The 21,478-nt window shown below is 44.3% G+C and overlaps 1 protein-coding gene across 2 annotated transcripts; it reads left to right on the forward strand.

Moving 5' to 3' along the window:
- Positions 1–1,449: 1,449 nt before the first annotated feature.
- ccdc142 (coiled-coil domain containing 142) lies at positions 1,450–20,020 on the forward strand. Of its 2 annotated transcripts, XM_040010115.1 has the most exons (17): positions 1,450–1,788; positions 2,391–2,459; positions 4,409–4,455; positions 4,781–4,984; positions 5,224–5,442; positions 5,787–7,102; positions 8,224–8,501; positions 9,218–9,304; positions 9,669–9,857; positions 10,258–10,418; positions 10,798–10,950; positions 11,125–11,239; positions 16,082–16,259; positions 16,410–16,520; positions 18,997–19,097; positions 19,329–19,497; positions 19,614–20,020. In XM_040010115.1, exons 3-17 carry the CDS (start codon positions 4,453–4,455, stop codon positions 19,720–19,722), a joined length of 3,393 nt encoding a protein of 1,130 aa, XP_039866049.1. In that variant the 5' UTR covers positions 1,450–1,788; positions 2,391–2,459; positions 4,409–4,452; the 3' UTR covers positions 19,723–20,020. The 2 variants fall into 2 exon arrangements, 1 of the variants encoding a protein (XP_039866049.1); XR_005692942.1 differs by lacking the exons at positions 16,082–16,259; positions 16,410–16,520; positions 18,997–19,097; positions 19,329–19,497; positions 19,614–20,020 and adding an exon at positions 11,629–13,242 and having other exon boundaries at positions 11,125–11,590.
- The last annotated feature ends 1,458 nt before the right edge of the window (positions 20,021–21,478 follow it).

Consider the following 21,478-nt stretch of genomic DNA (forward strand, 5'->3'; position numbering starts at 1 on the left):
TTTGGGAATAAGGGAATGCAATGTTGTATTGGCCACAAGGAGACTGCCCATTTCACTAAAAAAGTGGAAAAGAACTGTTCCCTTTCCATTTGATTTACTATTGTCCTTAACTTTGCAGACATCAACACGTGTATTCCACCTGCACACTTTGTCTGGGCAGAAAGGCTTAAAACTGGCCTGACAACTTCTCTGAAGTTTCTTGCCACAAAGGTTATTTGTTTGATTTGGAGGTTGTGAGGTGTGAGTTGATTGTATTGTGTCTTGCTGAGGCCATCATCTTCATGATAGCGGTGCTACTGCATCAGGTCTATGAATGAGTATTACAGTCTTCAGGACTTTTGTGCCGTGCCGGGGCAGCAGGTGGAGGGTCGCAGTAATGTTGTGGGGACGGAGCTGGACTCCCTTAGGGTGGTGTCTGAGAGGTGGATAAGGACAATGGTGGATAATACCTCCCACCCACTCCATGATGTGCTGGCTCATCACAGGAGCACGTTCAGTGAGAGGCGGAGATTACCCATAATGCACCACTGAACAACACAGATAGTAGCCACCTGAATTCTGTTTTCTTACCACTCATGATTCAACTGCATAATCCTAGGTATGGTGGCTGAAGAAGGACAATCAACTCTGGCCACCATTCATCTGCAGTACGTGTAGGTTGTCAGTCCACCATTTACCTCAACAGTCAATAAACTTTTATATGATGGCAGGACTGTTTATCAAAGGGAGAGTGTGACGCTTAGGAGCCAGCTAGCTGACATAATGTTACCTTTTAACCACCTGTTGTTGTTATTTAGCCGTCTCGTTGTCATCTGTCCAGAGAAAAAAAAGCATGTTCATGCATGTTTTTCCTGTGTTAGAGCCTTGATTTCAATTACAGACAGGAGGCTTGAGGCGAGGAAGTAGAAGAATGAGGGGGAGCAGAGATGGAGGAAAAAACAGAAATCTATAAATCTTCAAATGTATGTTGTATAGAGCGCTTTGAGTAGAAAAGCGCTATATAAGAATCAGTCCATTTACCAAATGTTAAATTGTCATGTATAGCATTAATGAGCTATTTGCGATATTTAAATTGTAAATAAAGGCCTACTGCAGATGTGGCCGGCAACCTCAATTTTGGCCACTGTATTTAAAATGACGGGGAAACATTTTGAGTACAATTTAAAATCTTATATATTTTAATCTTATGCATTATGTAAATTAACTAACTTTCCTGAAAATAATAACTTACCAGTGATTTTTTCTTTCCTTTTTTAAACGATTGTTTACATCATGATTGTGTTTTCAGGATAAATGAGGCAACATGCTGTTTAATGTGATCGCTGTTTTTATACCGTAGTTACGGTGTTACAGCCCATTACTTTAATTATGTCTGTAAGATGCGGAAGGATCCTCTCGTAGAGGAGCAAAAGTGACGCAGGCGCAAGAGTCACCAATTCGCCGCTTCTTGTTTACCATAACAACTGGCGACGCTTTCTCCTGATTGGCTGCAGCTACATCCTGTCTTCCCAGGCTTCTGTCATTCAGATGCTATTTTAAACGCTTCCTTCGTGGATTAACGGGAGCGTCTTTAGGAAAGGCGTAAGTCAATAATAAGATCGTTGGCTCTTCCAGTGAGGCGAAACGTTAGCCACAGTCAAGTGCGGATAGCAGCGCTGTGTCAACGCTAGCATGAAGCTAACAGCGTTTCTTCTTCTGCGGGGAAAAAGCCAGTCGGTACTCCCCAGAGAAGTTCTTCTGTTGAGCCGAGATGCCCCAAAGATGGACGCTGAAACACAGTTTTGATAAGTAAGTGTACAATGGCTGGAAATAACACATCTGCTGGCCCTAACTAGCCTTTGTTGAGCTGACTGTGGTGACTCCATTAGATCATTGCCGATGTTGGACACAGGAAGATATTAGCATGTTTTCCATGTCCAGAAGAAGAGCACAGACTCATGGATACACTGAGCTTTTACACCGTCATCTTAAAAAAAGGACAAATGAAGTTGGAACATGTAGCTCCTGTTTTTGGGTGGTGTTTACATTATTGTTGACGATCTGTCAGAAAGTTCACAGACTGTCCCCACTGAAGCAAACAGGCGAGCACTGTCACAGAGTTTGTCGTGTACACACAGCAGAGAGCAGTGTGGCTGAACCACAGTGTGATACGCAGAAAGCAAAGAGGACACACTTGGCATTGCTGACAGAGTATAGCAGGCAGCATTTTTAGATGTCAGCTGTTCATAAAATGATTGTGGAATTCATACCTTTTCTTCATGTTCACATCACTGACAGATGATTTGGAATATAGACATTCTGTGACAACAGAAATGCTGGAGAGTGAATTCTGAAATAAACAGGCCCCTTTTTGTGCCTTGAATCCATGTTTGTGCTTCGTCCTTCCACAGCTTTGTCTACTATGGATCACAACATCCCAGAGATACTGAAAGATGCTGATGTAGAGCGAGGCCTGATCGGTAATACACATACATGCCTGCACACACACAAACACACACATGATTGGTGACCTGGCCAAGATGTGCTGTGATAGGCTCCAGCCCACGACCCTGAGGAGGATAAGTGGAAGAGAATGGATGGATAGACTCTCATTACAGATTGTGAAGATAAAACATATTTTAGAAGCTACTAATAAACCAAGGGCACAACAAATAACAGAGCGCACAAAGAGCATTATGGGAAAGTTCCAGATGAGCTTCGTGTACTGTGTGGCATTAGTTCTGCTAAAATAAAGACCGTTCAAAACAAAACAGAAGGCTCACTGTGAAAGTTTGAACCGGTCACTGTCGGCTTGGATTAATTCTCCACACTGTGGCCTCTCTGCCCAGTTTAGCTGTGGTTTCCCCCACTGGTCTGCACAGCTGTGTGCCTGTAATCCACTCAGCATTTCCTCATTAGTCGCCACATTAATGATAACACATGGCTAATGTGGCTGTTGGATAACTGCTAATAATGAAATGGCTAATGTTAGCGTGCGTTAGCTTTTCTGAGAACTGTTCAATATTTTAATGCAGCTGAAATGAGAACTTTACTGAGCTTAGAGTTGTGAACGTCAGCTGTTAATGAGGGGTGGAGCTGTAAGCTCGTCTGTTTGAGGCAGAGACAGCTCTGTTTGTATCCACACTGTTGCAAATGAGTATTTAAGTTTAATTTTAAGTTTAATATCGATTAATACAACCCTAGAATGTAAGCAACAAATGTATAAATGCTTTTGTAACTGATTCCAACCTGCTTCACACAGCTGCAGTTACAACAAGCATGCACAAAGAGCCCTGTTTAAAATGAGTTTCAGATCGCTCTGCTGATTCCCCGTGTCTGCATTATTAGACAGCGGCACGGTAACCTCTAATGTTCCAGTTTAGACTTTTACAGCTTTACTGTGCAGTCAGATAAACAGGATCACTGAGACCACACTGAGCAATAAAATGATCAACTAATTTCCTCATTCGTAAAGTGTCAGAGAGCCAATTCATTGCAGAAGTTTTGATTTCTACAAACACTGAAATGTCAGGAAGTTGGAAGTTTGCTATTCTGTGCTCTTAATATGAGCACTTTTACAGCAGCATTTAATGTCAGCTCAGCATTAAGCCGACTCTGTGAACAGTAATGCAGAATCACATCAAACGTCTCTGCAGAGGGTTTTACACACACTCATCATTCGTTGGTCACAGTGAGGATCTGGACATAGTGGAAACATCTCAGTGAACATGAGGCTAAAATGGTTTTAATGCATGAAAACTAAACTAAATGTATCGTAAAGTGACATTTTAGAGCTAACCTGTAGACTGATTTGTAATCTGATTACATCTGATATTCAGTCATTGAATGCTGTCAACATTTTGGTCTGGAATCTTAATGGAGGCGTGGGGTGTCTCCAGACCTCAGTCCTATCTGTGGAGCGAGCTGAAGCTGAAGAGGAGAAGGCCAACACTGCTGCTGAGATATGAGCAAACCTGGAACGTCTGACCGCTGTGCTGTTCTCCACCAAATACTGAGTCATCGTTTGCTCGGGGATCAAATACTTGTTTCACTCAATGACATGAAAAGTTCATTTAGAACTTTTATGTAACATGTTTTTCATTTTTGTTGGTTTGTGAAATGAATTCAATTGTTTATTTCTTTGCAACGAGCCAACTTCTAAACTCAGCAGTGGGTGTGCAGTCACCTATAATTATTATATGTACATGGCCAGTCTGTGGCCACATGCATAAAACATGATTAGGCCTAACAGTGACACCTCGGCCTCTGTATTCAAGATGACAAGGCAACGTTACAGCTTTACAGTAATATGTATATATTTTATATATGTATTACTGTACCTTGAACATATTACATGAACCAATGAAATGTGAGGGATTTTGAGCAGGATGAGCTACGACTGATCATTCATTGTTGTTGTTTCTTTCAGAGCAGTTTCACTTCCTGTTTGCTAAACAGAGGATCTGAGTGCAAATGGTATGATTTATATATGCAGCACAACATGTTGTTTTTCTGCCCAATACTACGGCACAATTTCTACTAAGCCGATTGATCAATAAACATTAATCCTCCACTGTCCATGTGAACATAGCTCCTCCCATTTCAGTCTTGACCTCAACCCAGCCCTGATTTCTTTATATTTGGAGTGAGACCTTGTAGTTTTTCAAAGGTTTTCCTCGGACTGCTTTTGCCTGTACTGACCCTTTACTGAGGACTGTTTATGTTAAGCCACTTCACACTGACCTCTGCATCATCCCGTTCGGGTTGCTGATTACAGATGTTCATGTCTCGTTCCTTGCAGCAAGCTGAGGTGTTAATCAGGAGCAGCTTTAACCCCAGTCTGAAGTGGTTATTCCGGGGTCACGGTCAGGATCAGGAAGAGAAGAACTTTGTAGTGGCTCACAACCTGGTGTCCCGCTCCTCCGAGCGCCTGCTGCACCTGCAGCAAGCGCTACTTTCTGTGGCGCCTCAGTGGCAGCTGGTGGGCAGCGCACGGCTGTCTCAGGTGAATTTATACAGTTTGCAGTGTAACTGGATTGTGATGGGTGTGAGGAGAAGAACACGAGTGAATGAAAGCTCTCGTAGCTTAATCTCTTCAAAGATTACATCCTCAACATTCTGACTCTTTAATTGCCATTTTTGGGATGAAGCCATAATATTGAGCATTGGAACAAACATCGATCTTGTTATAACTGAGTTCATAATCTCCTCTCCTCTCTCCCACCTCCTCCCCCGTCTAATCAGGCCTGTTTTAAAGGAATGCCAGATGAAGCTGGGGTTCTTCTCCTGCCCTCCTCATCCTCCCTGCAGGGTAAATACAGAGCTCAGTGGAGACTCCTGGAGCAGCGATCCCTGCTGATTTTTATACACGAGTACACGAGGAGGGCTCGGCTAGCAGCGGTTTACATATCCAGTGTGAGCAGACTGTTGGAACATCATCAGCAACACCTTGCACCTCAGCAGGTTAGGCCGAGCGCTCAGCACTGTGTGATCTAAAGCTTACTGAGCACTGTGTCATATAGTCACGCGCTGTACATCACACTGTGCCAGAGGCTACCAGAGGGAACTGTCCAGTTGTGCTGAACGTTTGCGTCTTCACATGCACCTTCACTGGGCGATGTAATGAAGAGTCTGTGTAACAGATCACAGACGTCCGCCACAACCTGTAGTTGGATAATTGTTAAAAATGGTTGCAGGAATGCTTCTGTAACGTCCAACATTTGACATCTTTGTCAAAGAGTTTTAGATTTCTGTATCGCCACCAGTGCCTGTTCACACAGTCACAGTCATTCTGCTCTCTTTTCCAGACCCCATCAACTTCATGCAGGCTCGATCTGGGTTCACTGAGTCAAGAACTCAGGGTTCATCTCAATCACTGGTCTTGCCTGTTTTCCAAAGTCCAGTCTGACCACTTCTTGAGACGTGCTGCTGGTCAACATACCAGGCTACTGCTAAAGATCAAGGAATCTCTGGACTTACTTGGTCTGCAGGCTCTGGTTTTGATGGAGCACTATGTCCAAGCGATCCTGTCTTCTGTATTCCAGGCCGACTTAGACTCTGTACCAAAAGAAGTCTTGGAGGATATTTTAACAGGGACTTATCATTACAACCAGGTTGTTGATGAGCAGAGAGGTCAGCACAGCGCCTCCAAGCTAAAGACTGCAGTAATGCAGCAGGCACGTTTTTTCACATTGGATTCCAGTCTTCCAAGGATCAAAAGCCATCGCCCTTCTCCTTTCTCAGTCAAAGAGTTAATGATGATTTTAGCAAGCTATCATGCAGAAATGGCAGCCAAGCAGCTGCACTACTGGGCTTCAGAGCCGCCCTGTTACTTCTGTCAGATCCACAGCAACCATGAGACTTGCACGTGTGCTCAAAACTCCACAAGTCTCAGCTGTGGGATTTCCACATTGAGATCTGAGTGGACCTGGGAGCAGCTACATTATACATATCTAATTTCCTCTCCTCTTTTCTCCATAAGTCATCCCACCCTCCAGATCTCTTGTCAAAATAAAAATACAACACTTCCTGTTTACACGCCTGATGTCCATTTGAACAAGCCAGTCGTGGAAAATCGTCCCTCTGTTTCAGCCAATCCCGCAGATACAGAACATAAAGAGGAGAACTCTAAAAGAGAACAAAGTAACCGGTGTCAAAAACGCACGTCCCATTCTGCTTTTACTCAGAGCGGCGTAGAAGCGTTGGACTTGGTTCAACCTGATCCGACACGTTTAGAAAGCAGCGCGCTTCTGCAGACAGCTTCACCTTTGTTAATGAGCTCCCAACGTCTCAGAGGCGTGCCACCGTCAAGGATTTGCCAACTTCAGCGTTCCTCAGCAGAGCTGCTTTTTCAGGTGTTTGTTTCGTCCAGTGATCTGCTGGCTCCGCTGGTTTCACATACACCCACACCAGAAAGACTCAACGAACAGCCGCTTCAAACCCCAGTAACAGACGTGGTAAATGGGAAGGTTGACTCAACGATCTTGAGCGCTCGAGTACCAAATACACCCGATCCAGTGGAATTAGACAGAGAGAGCTCGAAACTGAACAAAGACCAAAATGTGGAGAGAATTCAACAGGAATGGGCCGAACTGGAAATAACTGTGCCAGATCCCACCAGCAGGTATGGTCACACCATTGTTACCACCTACCAATGTTACTGGTAGTGTTTCTGCGTCCGCGTCATTCTTTGTAGGGATGTTGAGTCCATTCATATCTGCCTTACATGCTGGGCCAGACCTCTGCTGTATTGTTAGAAGCAGGCTATGACTGTGACTCGTACAAGTGTGGTGTTTATTGTAAACATATAGAAAGTGCTGTATGAAGATGTGTCACATTTGATCTCTGACCTCTTCGTCAAGGTCAATAAATTGATCTAAAGATCAAAGTAGTAATAATGCTACATAAACTACTTAAAACGACGTTTCTTACCGCCTGTTTGTATTAATGATTCACGGCAGGTTCTAAATAGCAAGTTACTTTGTTCCTCTGACGTCTTCTTCAAGCTCAATAAGGTTCAACTTTAATTAGTTTAAATTTTTCATAAAATGAACAACAATGAAAACATGATCTGGATTTATGGGGATTCTAAATATCACTCTACAGGTTCCAGTGTGTCACATTTACACTCAGGTCTAATTTCTGCCACATCCTTCAAGTCGACCCCAGAATGTGTTATTTTAAAGAAAGTGTTAATAGAAATGGAATGAACTGCCTTGTTAGTCAGAAATATGCTGTTATATCCTGATCGATCGTGATTCATTCGGGGAATATTTTGAAGTTCATGCAATGATGAAGTTAGTGCTGTTTTGCCACATGCATGAATTTGCACAATTCTCTTTGAAGTAAGATTGACAAAGTAAACCATGAAACAAAGACTGAAAGCAGTTTTCTCCTGACAGAAGTTGTTTTTTTGTTCTTCCCAGTTCTTATGTTGTCCCTGTTGGGCATTCCCAAACTAATGATTATAGTAAGCTGGACAACTGCAGGTGGAGGACAGTCGCACACAGTCTATCTGATAATATCATGCATTCATTCCGATTCGTACAGTCTTGAAAGCGACGCATTAAAAATGCAGACTCGGGCCAAGAAACACGGTCTGTTTCTGAAGAAATGATCATTCAGGCATGAAACCAACGCCTTCAGATGGTGTAGGATTCATGGAAACGAGTGCATGTTCATACGCTACTACAGTGTTTCTATCAAAGGATGGTTAAACATTAAGAGGTGATTTGTATCTTTCAGATCAGAGAAGGAGGAGCTGTTTGAAGCAGACACAAAGACACTGGAGCCGGACCTTGTTTGCTGGTCTCACTCAGTCCAGTGGTTAGATCTGGGTGAGTCTCTGGTCTTTGCTGATCTGCTTGAACAGTATCATACCCTGCTGAGGGCTTTCTGCAGCAGAGCCCTGTGGCTGCAACTACAAGTCCCTGTAGCAGGACACACTGCAGGAAGCCTCAACCTCCAGGAGCACCACAGGGGTTTCCAGGTCATCCACCGGCTGTGTCAGGCTTCAGACGCTGGTAAGAACATGGCCTCAGCAGCCACTGTGCCCACCGTCTGATGATAGCAGACATGGATACGTAAAGTAGAGTCCAGGCTGAGCGTGTAGTGCTGTAATGTTGTACACTGCTTTCCTTGTTACGTTTACTTTGCTGCTTTGTCTACAGCAGCTGTTTTGTGTCTGCGTTGTGTGTAACCGCTTCATATTTTCTCTTCCTTTGGAATGGACATGTTTCTGTTGTCTTATCCATGTTTGTGATTGGTCACATTAATCTATGAGCACATTCACATGAAAGTGGGGGCAGAGTGGGAAACGCTGAGCTGACTGGAGCTTTGCCTAAACTTAGAGTCAGTATACAGAAGGTCTTTCAGTTATGTTAAATATTTATGAAACTCCGGGGAAAGGCTCTCAGATACTCTGAGACTTAATGATGATCTGCACAGTCTGAGTGCCTGATCGTTGTGTTTGCTTCTGGCACACATTTGGACCTGATGGATGGGGGAGGCAGTGTGCACAAAAAAGAATCGTCTAATTTCAAAGTGTTTTTATCCCGCAGCCTCTCATCAGTAATGATCACAGCTTGTGCTGTCAGAAGGAGCTGGGGGGAGCTTCTCAGCACTCAGGTTAACAGCAAAACCTCCGAGAGCAGCTCGACTGCAAAACTCTTTGAAAGGAGAAAACAGAGCATATGAATTTGTGTTGTGTGTGTGTGACACTCCTTGTTGTGTGTTGTAGGTCAAGTTCCAAAGGAGAGTGAAGTCATGCTGGAGGACCTGAGTCTGTGTGTGTTACTGGTTACTGCACATGCTCAGTGGGACTATGGTTAGTGCGCTTAGACTCACACACTGACCGGTCTGCTGCTCTGACCTTACATATTCTATGTTTTTACATATATGTCATTTTTGTTTTAGACACGGTGTGATGTCATTAGCTTTGATTTCATATTTGATTGACCAGACACACTAAGTTATTTTTAAAATCATGTTTTACTTCATTTTTAACAGCAGCAGAATTTCCAACAGTTGATAAATATAAAGTATATTATGGTGTTTTTTTTTAATTCCTCAGCAACAATAAATAACATCGGACATCGCTCGTCTGTAAAAAAGAATAACATTATCTGCAGACTGACTTTGAGCTGAATCGCTGTCCCCTGCTGTGCTTCTGCTTCGTCGTCTCTCCTCAGAATTGTGCCGAACTTTAGGTTCAACCCTGACAGATAAATGTTTGATAAATCAAAGAAGCTCGTTTGTGGTGACATCATCTGAAAAAGATGAAAATGTGACAACGTCAGCAACAATGGGGCGTTTCCTTCTGCTGCTGCCACCCCTCCTGTCTTCTCTGCGCTGCCGTCAGTCACACAGCAGAGCCTCAGGTAAACGTTCCACCAGCAGCACTCTAACCAAACCCAGTGGAAATGACAGCAACTCATATCTTCATCTGGACGTAGCGTTTAGTGGGAGAAACGTTTCGTCACATCCAGGTGACGTCTTCAGTCTCAGCTGACTGCAGGTTTCAAACTTATAAACAGGACATTTACCATAATGACTGAAACCAGCCCACTGAGGGAACAATGGGCTGGGAGCTCAGTTCCTTAATCATAATTATGCAAATTCTCATGACCACTGATCAGTGGGTCAGTGGGCTTTGATCAGTGGTTGTCTCTCTTTAATATTGCAGAGTCTTTGCCTGATTTTTCTTTTTTAAAAACAGTTTCTACATAAAATAATAATAAAATTGACTTGATGCCCGTTGTGTCTGTCTCCCCTCCACAGGTCCCTTCAGCCTCTTCCCCTGTACTCTGCAGAGGCAGACTGTTGGTTTGGTGCTGGCCTCTGTGCAGCTGCCTACTGTATGGGTGATGTCCAAGGCACACCAGTTCCTCTCCTCCTGGAGTCTCAATAAGTTCCTGCTTATTACACAGGGGGACCTCACAGTAGGTTACTCATATATTACAACCAGAACACATGTTCTGTAGAGCTGGGTGATCAGAGACTGATATGAGTGCAAAGGCTGTTTCATAAACACGATGCAGTGAACTCGGATCATAGTCACACCACTTTGTACTAACACTGGAGTAAAAACAATGCAAAGCATGATGTACTGTGAGCTTCTAATGGCTGTCTTTGGTGCTGTACTTATTTTTGGCCCAAAGTTCATTTCATTTATTTCACTTTGCTTCATATTCATGTATTAAGGATTTCATACGTTTCGAATAAAAAAACAAAATGAGTTTGAGCAGTGGTGCCAAAACGTTTGGATACAGTTCATCTTTAAGCTCGGTGTCAGTTTAAATGTGTTTTTTGTGTCTGCAGGTGATGAGGGAGTCATTCGAGGCGATGGTGCATCAGACCAAATCACTAGTGATGAATTCACACAGTGACCAGCAGTCTGCTCTACACACCCACAGCCAGCTCCTCCTGCAGCAGCAGCTGGAAACGCTGGAGCGTGCTCGGTCTGCTCTGCAGGTGAGCTGTCTGCTTTCTTCTCACAGCCACGTCAGAAAGCTTCACTGCTGCTGTGCAGACGGGTGGACTGTGTGTTTAGTGTTGCTGAGGATCATATACCAGGACTATACAGAGCCACACATGATTCCCTAACCACATCTAACCGGTAATGTTGGTGTCTTCACTGTCCGTCAGACCTTCTCTTCTGTGATGCTGAGGACATTCTCCAGTGACTGCAAGCAGAGGTCAGGAGAGATCTTTGAACACACCATGCCTCCTGCTGTACACTGGAAGCCCAGCCACAGGACAGGTACTCGTATCTGAGTGTATGACTTCAGTTTACCTCAGTGTTTTATGTAGATTTATGTTGTAAGGTAAGAAACTCCTCTGAGCACTTAGTGACCGTGTGAATAATAACTCCCTTTCACGGGAAACCAGAAAACCAGAACCAGAGTCTTAAAAGGTGGCTGTAAGGTTTGGGTGAGAGGAAAGCTGACAGAGAAGTGTGGAGAACAACTATATACTATATAAATAATATACCGGTCAGTAGAGGAAGAGGAGTTTCAGAGTAGTGGAAAACTTACAGAGACCGAGAGGACAAAGCACAAACTAAAAGACAGGGAAGTTATGAACAGATCTGAATAAAGACCACATTGATCAGGTGATCAGGTGTTCTGGTGATCAGGTGTTCTGGTTCAGGTGATCAGGTGTTCTGGTTCAGGTGATCAGGTGTTCTGGTGATCAGGTGTTCAGGTGATCTGGTGATCAGGTGTTCTGGTGATCAGGTGATCAGGTGTTCTGTTTCAGGTGATCAGGTGTTCTGGTTCAGGTGATCAGGTGTTCTGGTGATCAGGTGTTCTGGTGATCAGGTAATCAGGTGTTCTGGTTCTGGTGATCAGGTGTTCTGGTGATCAGGTGATCTGGTGTTTAGGTGTTCTGGTTCAGGTGATCAGGTGTTCTGGTGATCAGGTGAACAGGTGTTCTGTTTCAGGTGCTCAGGTGTTCTGGTGATCAGGTGTTCTGGTTCAGGTGATCAGGTGTTCTGGTGATCAGGTGAACAGGTGTTCTGTTTCAGGTGATCTGGTGTTCTGGTGATCAGGTGTTCTGGTTCAGGTGATCAGGTGTTCTGGTGTTTAGGTGATCAGGTGTTCTGGTGATCAGGTGTTCTGGTTCAGGTGATCAGGTGTTCTGGTGATCAGGTGAACAGGTGTTCTGTTTCAGGTGATCAGGTGTTCTGGTGATCAGGTGTTCTGGTTCAGGTGATCAGGTGTTCTGGTGATCAGGTGAACAGGTGTTCTGTTTCAGGTGATCAGGTGTTCTGGTGATCAGGTGTTCTGGTTCAGGTGATCAGGTGTTCTGGTGTTTAGGTGATCAGGTGTTCTGGTGATTAGGTGTTCTGGTTCAGGTGATCAGGTGTTCTGGTGTTTAGGTGATCAGGTGTTCTGGTGATTAGGTGTTCTGGTTCAGGTGATCAGGTGTTCTGGTGATCAGCTGTTCTGGTGATCTGGTGATCAGGTGTTCTGGTGATCAGGTGTTCTGGTGATTAGGTGTTCTGGTTCAGGTGATCAGGTGTTCTGGTGATCAGGTGTTCTGGTGATCTGGTGATCAGGTGTTCTGGTGATCAGGTGTTCTGGTTCAGGTGATCAGGAATTCTGGTTCAGTTGATCAGGTGTTCTGGTGATCAGGTGTTCTGGTGATCAGGTTTTCTGGTTCTGGTGATCAGGTGTTCTGGTTCAGGTGATCTGGTGATCAGATGTTCTGGTGATCTGGTGATCAGGTGTTCTGGTGATCTGGTGATCAGGTGTTCTGGTGATCAGGTGTTCTGGTTCTGGTGATCAGGTGTTCTGGTTCAGGTGATCTGGTGATCAGATGTTCTGGTGATCTGGTGATCAGGTGTTCTGGTTCAGGTGATCAGGAGTTCTGGTTCAGTTGATCAGGTGTTCTGGTGATCAGGTGTTCTGGTGATCAGGTGTTCTGGTGATCAGGTTTTCTGGTTCTGGTGATCAGGTGTTCTGGTTCAGGTGATCAGGTGATCTGGTGATCAGGTGTTCTGGTTCAGGTGATCAGGTGTTCTGGTGATCAGGTGAACAGGTGTTCTGTTTCAGGTGATCTGGTGTTTAGGTGTTCTGGTTCAGGTGATCAGGTGTTCTGGTGATCAGGTGAACAGGTGTTCTGTTTCAGGTGATCAGGTGATCTGGTGTTTAGGTGATCAGGTGTTCTGGTGATCAGGTGTTCTGGTTCAGTTGATCAGGTGTTCTGGTGTTTAGGTGATCAGGTGTTCTGGTGATCAGGTGTTCTGGTTCAGGTGATCAGGTGTTCTGGTGATCAGGGTTTCTGGTGATCTGGTGATCAGGTGTTCTGGTTCTGGTGATCAGGTGTTCTGGTGATCAGGTGTTCTGGTTCAGGTGATCTGGTGATCAGGTGTTCTGGTTCTGGTGATCAGGTGTTCTGGTGATCAGGTGTTCTGGTTCAGGTGATCTGGTGATCAGGTGTTCTGGTGATCAGGTGTTCTGGTGATCAGGTGATCAGGTGTTCTGTTTCAGGTGTTCTGGTGATCAGGTGAACAGGTGTTCTGTTTCAGGTGATCTGGTGTTCTGGTGATCAGGTGATCAGGTGTTCTGGTGATCAGGTGTTCTGGTGTTTAGGTGATCAGGTGTTCTGGTGATCAGGTGAACAGGTGTTCTGTTTCAGGTGATCAGGTGATCTGGTGTTTAGGTGTTCAGGTGATCAGGTGTTCTGGTGATCAGGTGTTCTGGTTCAGGTGATCAGGTGTTCTGGTGATCAGGTGAACAGGTGTTCTGTTTCAGGTGATCAGGTGATCTGGTGTTTAGGTGATCAGGTGTTCTGGTTCAGTTGATCAGGTGTTCTGGTGTTTAGGTGATCAGGTGTTCTGGTGATTAGGTGTTCTGGTTCAGGTGATCAGGTGTTCTGGTGATCAGGGTTTCTGGTGATCTGGTGATCAGCTGTTCTGGTTCTGGTGATCAGGTGTTCTGGTGATCAGGTGTTCCTGTTCAGGTGATCAGATGTTCTGGTGATCAGGTGTTCTGGTGATCAGGTTTTCTGGTTCTGGTGATCAGGTGTTCTGGTGATCAGGTGTTCTGGTTCAGGTGATCAGGTGTTCTGGTGATCAGGTGTTCTGGTTCAGGTGATCAGGTGTTCTGGTGTTTAGGTGATCAGGTGTTCTGGTGATTAGGTGTTCTGGTTCAGGTGATCAGGTGATCAGGTGTTCTGGTGATCAGGTGTTCTGGTTCAGTTGATCAGGTGTTCTGGTTCAGGTGATCAGGTGTTCAGGTGATCAGGTGTTCTGGTGATCAGGTGTTCTGGTTCAGTTGATCAGGTGTTCTGGTGTTTAGGTGATCAGGTGTTCTGGTGATCAGGTGTTCTGTTTCAGGTGATCAGGTGATCTGGTGTTTAGGTGTTCTGGTGATCAGGTGTTCTGGTTCAGGTGATCAGGTGTTCTGGTGATCAGGTGAACAGGTGTTCTGTTTCAGGTGATCAGGTGTTCTGGTGATCAGGTGTTCTGGTTCAGGTGATCAGGTGTTCTGGTGATCAGGTGAACAGGTGTTCTGTTTCAGGTGATCTGGTGTTCAGGTGATCAGGTGTTCTGGTGTTTAGGTGATCAGGTGTTTAGGTTTTCAGGTGTGGATCTTTAAGGAATGGTTTAAGTACAGCAGCCTTTGAAGCCAGTGATGTCTGATGGGCTCTTACAAAGTGAAACAAAGTGAAGTGGCTTTGTAGGTTTTGTGAATTCTGAACATAAAAACTGCAGCAAACAGCAACACATTACTAAACACGCTGTAACTGTTCAACGAAGAAGTTATTTAGGGGTTACTTTTATTCGGCTAAACTCATCAGGGTTGGGTTTAAAAATCGATTTTAGTTTCAATAAAGTGATTTCCATTCATTAAGTCCTGAATCCATTTTTAAATATGAATGTATTTTTGTCAGAAACGCCAGAATCTCAGGTTAAAGCTCACAAAGCTATTTCAGCAACCATCAAACAGCTAAAACAGCAAATGAGAGCAGGTAACAGAGTCCGCACAGAAACACAGAGCGTGGATCGTTCACCCGACGGCACGGACACGCCGCCGCTGCTGAACATCGACGTCTCACAGATTCTGACGCTGCAGGTTTCATCACTCAACACTCCAACAACAAAGCCTCATTTCTGCTGTTAAACATCGAACAAATGTAAACCTTTACAAATGATGCCAAATAACAAACTCTCAGCTGTGTCTGTAATCAAACCTCTGTAACTTTGCTCTGCTTCACTTCAGCAGCATCAGGTTCACATCTGATTTTCTTATCTGCTATAAAAAGCCAGGCCAGGAAAATCTGCTCCATGTTTTTATCCTCAGTTACTTTGCACAAAGACATCTGCTGTGATGATCACACCTGTGATGAAGTCTCACAGTGTCAGCTTTGTGTTTATACACAGATAGTTACACCGAGTTTGTAATTGCACATAAATAATCAAATAATTTGGAATTCAATATTTGTAATTTACAAGCTTTAGAGAGTTCTTTCAACAGTACAATAAATGATCATCATTATAATATTTCTATCAGCCCTGCTGATCATTCAGACTAAGCCAGAGAAGACTTTGGTTTGAATAATAAAGGAAAATACTCATGACTGTTCAAGTGTTTAAATGTTTTCATTAGGATTAACACTCAGTACTATGTGACTGTAATACAGTGAATGTAGTTTTCCTGTGAGAGAACAACCCACAAACTCAGGTGTGAGCAGGTGACCCTGTGCCACACCGCTGGAGTGCAGCAGGTTCTCACTCCTGGCTCTTTGCTGTGTGTCTGTCTTCACTGCTCCAGCTCCAACACTTCCTGATCTTTGTCACTAACAGCTGCAGGTTGGACTTCCAGTCTGTTCCTTCCACAGTGACTGATCCACCCATGTATTATGAACAGAACACCAGCTGTCATGTTTGTGCTTTGGGTCGCTGTCCTGCCAAAGCAGCAGCTACAGCGTGTAGTTAGTGTCATTGCTTATGAATGCTTTTATATTCGCACCAACCACACTGAAAATAAATGGCTGCTGTAATATTTCAGCAGCATCTCAGTTCAACAGAAGCTAAAAGTTTGTATTTCATTTTCTCTCTAAATGGCCTTTTTCATTTTACGCTGTGTTTCCAAAGATTTTCCCAACAGTCCCAGTGAATATGCATCTCTGGCAGCTCAAACTGTGATTGGTCAAGTGTTAGAGGGCGTGGCTCCTCTGTCTGACGACGCACGAGTCCAAGCATTGAGTATAACTATGACAGCGTTCATGGAGGCATGGATGGAGCACATCCTGAGACAGAAGATCAAGTTCAGGTGTGTTTTAGAGCACAGACTGTGTTAGCCAACAAACTGATGACATCATTAAAAACAGCAGTTTGGTACATGTGCGTGTGACTCTTCACGTCACATAAACACAAACCATCTTCAGATGTTGACAAATGTCCTTTTGCTCTTTGTTTTTAGCGTGCAGGGCGCTCTTCAGCTGAAGCAGGACTTTGACTCTATTAGAGAAATGATCCAGTCCAACCAGTATGGTCTGTCAGCTGAGCTCCACCAGCAGCTGCTCAGCCTCCGGTATCACCATCTGGCTTTTTCTCTTATTCATTGTCATCTTCATCTCCCTGTAAATCTCTTGATTATTAACTAATCAAACCAGTAACAAATATCCAAAACCAGCCCAAACGAGCCTACGTGTTCAATTCAATTCAATTTTATTTATATAGCACCAAATCACAACAGCAGTCGCCTCAAGGTGCTTTATGAAAGCTTAGCAGCTGTGCATACTCCACATATCTGAGACCACTGCTTTACTGTGAGCTTCAGAGTGTGGAAGCCGTCATCTTTCTAGTCTTACTGACCACTGAACGTCACATTTTTCCATCTGCAATTTTAAATCACCAATGAATCACACAGTCAGTAAATATGCAGCTTTTGGGGCTGTGGGAAGAAACAGGCACAGAGGAAGCATCCAAACTCCACCCAAAAAGACTCCAGACAGGTTCAGACTCTTTCTGTTATTTGGCAGTGCAGACCTCTGCACCACTGTGCCAGCTAAGAAGGAAATGAACACACTGCTGTTTGCACTGCGGACGTCATGTTCTCTTCCACTGAGGCTGATTCTACAGGGTGGGCCATTTCTATGGATACACTGTAATAACATGGGAATGGTTGGTGATATTAAAGTCCTGTTTGTGGCACATTAGTATATGTGAGGGGGCAAACTCCTCAAGATGGGCGGTGACCATGGTGGCCATTTAGAAGTCGGCCATCTTGGATGCAACTTTTGTTTCTTCAATAGGAAGAGGGCCATGTGACACATCAGACTTATTGGTAATGTCACAAGAAAAACAATGGTGTGCTTGGTTTCAACGTAACTTTATTCTTTCATGAGTTATTTACAAGTTTCTCTTTGTTCACAGCCATTGACATGTCGAAGAGGTTAACACGTGAGGATCGAAATTGTGTTGATATCTGGTGAACGCAGTAACCGGGTCATTGCAGCAGGTTTCAATGCAAGACACCCCTACGAGACCACCCATCTCCCATGCTACAGTTAGCAAACTGCTTGCTAAGTTTGGTGAAACTGGTTCAGTGTTGGATTTGCCAAAATGTGGACACAAGAAAACTGTCACTGATGAAGAAGCATCAGTGGGTGTCCTAGCTTCATTCAGCAAGAGCCCACAGCGTAGCACTCGCCACATGTCACTGGAGAGTGGCATTAGTCGAACATCCCTCGGCGGATATTAGCTACTCACAAATGGCACCCTTACAAACTCCAGCTACTGCAGCATCTCAGCGAGGATGACCCAGATCGGCCACAGAATTTGCAGAATGGGCAAAACAAAAACTGGAACAGGACCCTCAGTTCACACAGAAGATTTTGTTCAGTGATGAGGCAAACTTTTATGTGAATGGTGTTAACAAACAAAACCATCGCTATTGGTCTGACACTAACCCACATTGGATGGATCCCTCCAAGACTGTTGGAACAGCAAAAGTGGTGGTTTGGTGTGGCATATCGGGTACAACGATAGTGGGTCCATTCTTCATCAATGGAAACCTCGAGGCCACTGGATATTTGAAATGGCTACATGATGATGTGTTTCCCTCTTTGTGCACTGAAGCTGGCACGTTCCCTGAGGTTTTCCAGCAGGATGGTGCACCACCACATTATGGGTGCCAGGTCCGAGCATTCCTAGATGAACAGTTTCCTGGAAAGTGGATTGGTCGTCGTGGGCCAGTTGAATGGCCCCAAAGGTCTCCCGATCTGACCCCCTTAGACTTTTATCTTTGGGGTCATCTGAAGGCAATTGTCTATGGTGTGAAGATACGAGATGTGCAGCACCTGAAACTACGGATACTGGATGTCTGTGCTGGCATTTCTCCTGCGGTGTTGCTATCAGTGTGTGAAGAGTGGGAGAAGAGGGTTGCATTGACAATCCAACACAATGGGCAGCACATTGAACACATTTTATGAGTGGTCAGAAACTTGTAAATAACTCATGAAAGAATGAAGTTACGTTGAAACCAAGCACACCATTGTTGTTCTTGTGACATTACCAATAAGTCTGATGTGTCACATGGCCCTCTTCCTATTGAAGAAACAAAAGTTGTATCCAAGATGGCCGACTTCTAAATGGCCACCATGGTCACCGCCCATCTTGAGGAGTTTGCCCCCTCACATATACTAATGTGCCACAAACAGGACTTTAATATCACCAACCATTCCCATGTTATTACGGTGTATCCATAGAAATGACCCACCCTGTATATAAGTCACTTTGACGTGATGTCAGAGTGGGACTCAGTTTTCCAAATGCAGCTGCAGTGCTGGGACCAGATGTGCACAAGAAGATAATCATACAAATGTTGCTATTTTCAGTATTTAGTCACATCTTTGTTGTACACCTCAAACATTGTGACTTCAACTGTTTTCGGTTATCTCCTGGGTCTGTTCAAGTAAAAAATATTAAAGTGTTACTTTTTAATATTTGCTGGCAGAGTCTAAATAATAAGTGATGACGTTCCTCGGTGCTCTCTCTGCCTGCAGGGTTTTTCAGCAGGTGGACTCAGCAGTGGTGTGCCTGCTCCAGCAGCCGCAGGCTAAACCGTACGTGCAGTCTCGATCCTGGGAGCCTTTCTCTCGCTGCTGTAAGTGTCACGTCAGTCTGCAGCGTTCAAATGTGCCAACACGTCACAGTTCATTTCCCTCGTTCCTTCAGTACACAGGCGTTTCAGAGGCGTGTTGGGCTGTGAGAAAGTTGTCCTTCATCAACCAAGCACATGTTCTGTTAGGATTCACAGGCCTACTGCTGTGTGGTTGCCATTCATGTGACAAATACAATGAGAGGCAGTGGTGATGAGCCTGCTGTAATTCTCCAGGTCCGGCTGACAGAAACGGGGACAGCACTGATGCTGCTGTGGGGAGTAGTATAGCCAACCTGAGGTGCATGGAAGGCGAGGACCTGCCTCAGTCTGATTCCTCATACACGCCTACCGACCTCCCTCCAGTAGACCCATCGACCCCCGCAGAGCCATACCTCGCTCCAAGGTACAGTTCTCCCATTCTCTCTACGGAGGTAGTGCAGAAATTCATCATTGGGCCTGATGCACACTTCTCCCCTTGAAGTCGCTCCCAGTTAAGAAGTGTTTCCTTTGTGCTCACAGCCTGGTGCTGGGTGCAGCTCAGCAGGACTGGTTAGACCTGAGGATTCAGACCAGTGCCCGTCGCTGGAGGCTGCCGGGGCTGCCCTGCCTGTCCAACTCTGAACACTGAACACACACACACTTTGATTTAGTAGCAACATTTGAAGGAAATATCATGTAAATACATAAAAATAATGATTTTATTTTTGATAAATAGACATGAGGAGGCACCATGAAGCAGGTGCAACATAAACCCCAGTCAGACACAATGGGACAACACTGGTTAGAACTTCTCGCTCACATATGTTTGAAATGTGTCAAATGAATGAAATGATAATTAATTTAAAAACAAAATGCTCTTATTTTCAGAAATATTTCTTTTACCTCTGTTTTATATACCTGAATAAATCAGTTTGTGTTTGCATGTTCATGTGCTCGTGCTTCTTTTCATTGCTGTTGTTAGTTTATCAGACTGGAACTGGACTAAGTGCACCATGAAAACCATTTGATGCTCCTTATCTCATTCAGCTGAATTCATTTCTGTGCTTTATGACTTTATTTCAATAGTTCAAACTGCAGAACAACAAACACAGGACCTGAAGACAGAAGCAAACGTTACGTTGTGTTATAAAAGTGATTTTCTTTTACTTTTGATTCTGTTCCCTGTACTCTCGATGGACGAGAAGCACAAATCATTTCTTTACTAACCCCTCCTGTTGTTGTTCGCACAAATGAAGTCAGGACCGAGAACAACAACAGTTCAGACTACTCAATGACAGGAATACATTTCTAATCATCCATCCTGGTTGTTATTAGTGCACCATCTCAAAGCCATGCATCATCGCAGGTCTCGCTGCCGTCTCGTAAGCGCTGTATGACGTCACTGTTATACCTGCCTCACATTTACACACATTCTGTCTTGTTTTCACTGACCGCCAACTTTCCGTTCTCTCATCTACCTCCTGCCTCACTACAGATCTCAGTATTGTCTTCAAACATCACGGTCTATGGACGCTGACTTCATCTGTGTCCATCAACACAGCAACCAGCAGTTGGGCTTCATGCCGAGAAAGAATGAGAGTCGCCTCTCTTCTTAACCCAGCTTCAACAACAACTCGATCCTATCTGAGCTCTGCACATCACTCTTGTTCCTGGAAATAAATACGTACAAATCCGTTCCTCGGGCATCCTCTCACTCTCTAAGCTTGTGTCAAACAATTTGGTCCATACTACACAGGTACCAACATCTGTACCAACTCATCCTCTTCACAGCTGCCCTCCTCTTCATCAATCCTCTGTATTTCCTGATTCACTAACTGTCCTCCATCCTCAACACGTTTTCTTCACTCGTTAGTACGTTCACATCTCTGTCTTAACTCACTACAGGTATAAATCAACACAGACCCCAGGATACGACATTCTCACCATACTTCACTCACTAAACGACATATTTGCAACTTCAGAAATGTTGTGATATGCGGTGTTGCAATAACATATACTGATTATTATCACCTTTTCTCAACTGCAGATTGTGTGCATACAAGCCCTACGTGACCAACCACAATGCAAAGTGTTGGATGCAGTGATGTAAAGCATGCTGCCGTCTAGTGGAGGCCTGTTCTCTGGACTTTGGCTTTGGTGATTGCAGAGAGAGCGTTACTTCTCTGATTGCACTGTGCCAGGTTAAAGTTTGGTGGAGGGGGGAATTATGATGGGGGGTTGAATTTCAGGAGTCGGGCTTGCCTCCTTAGTTGTAGTGAAATAAACTCATTAACATTTCCTTTGACAAAGAGCAGCTGTACAGAATCTCAGTAGGCTCATCTTGTTCATTTGAATCTTTTCTGCTTATTTATTCATTTCTGTGTTATTACCAGTGTAGGGACTAG

The sequence above is a fragment of the Simochromis diagramma genome, unplaced genomic scaffold, assembly GCF_900408965.1.
Source record: "Simochromis diagramma unplaced genomic scaffold, fSimDia1.1 OVJJ01000585.1, whole genome shotgun sequence".
NCBI classification, from domain to species: domain Eukaryota; kingdom Metazoa; phylum Chordata; class Actinopteri; order Cichliformes; family Cichlidae; genus Simochromis; species Simochromis diagramma.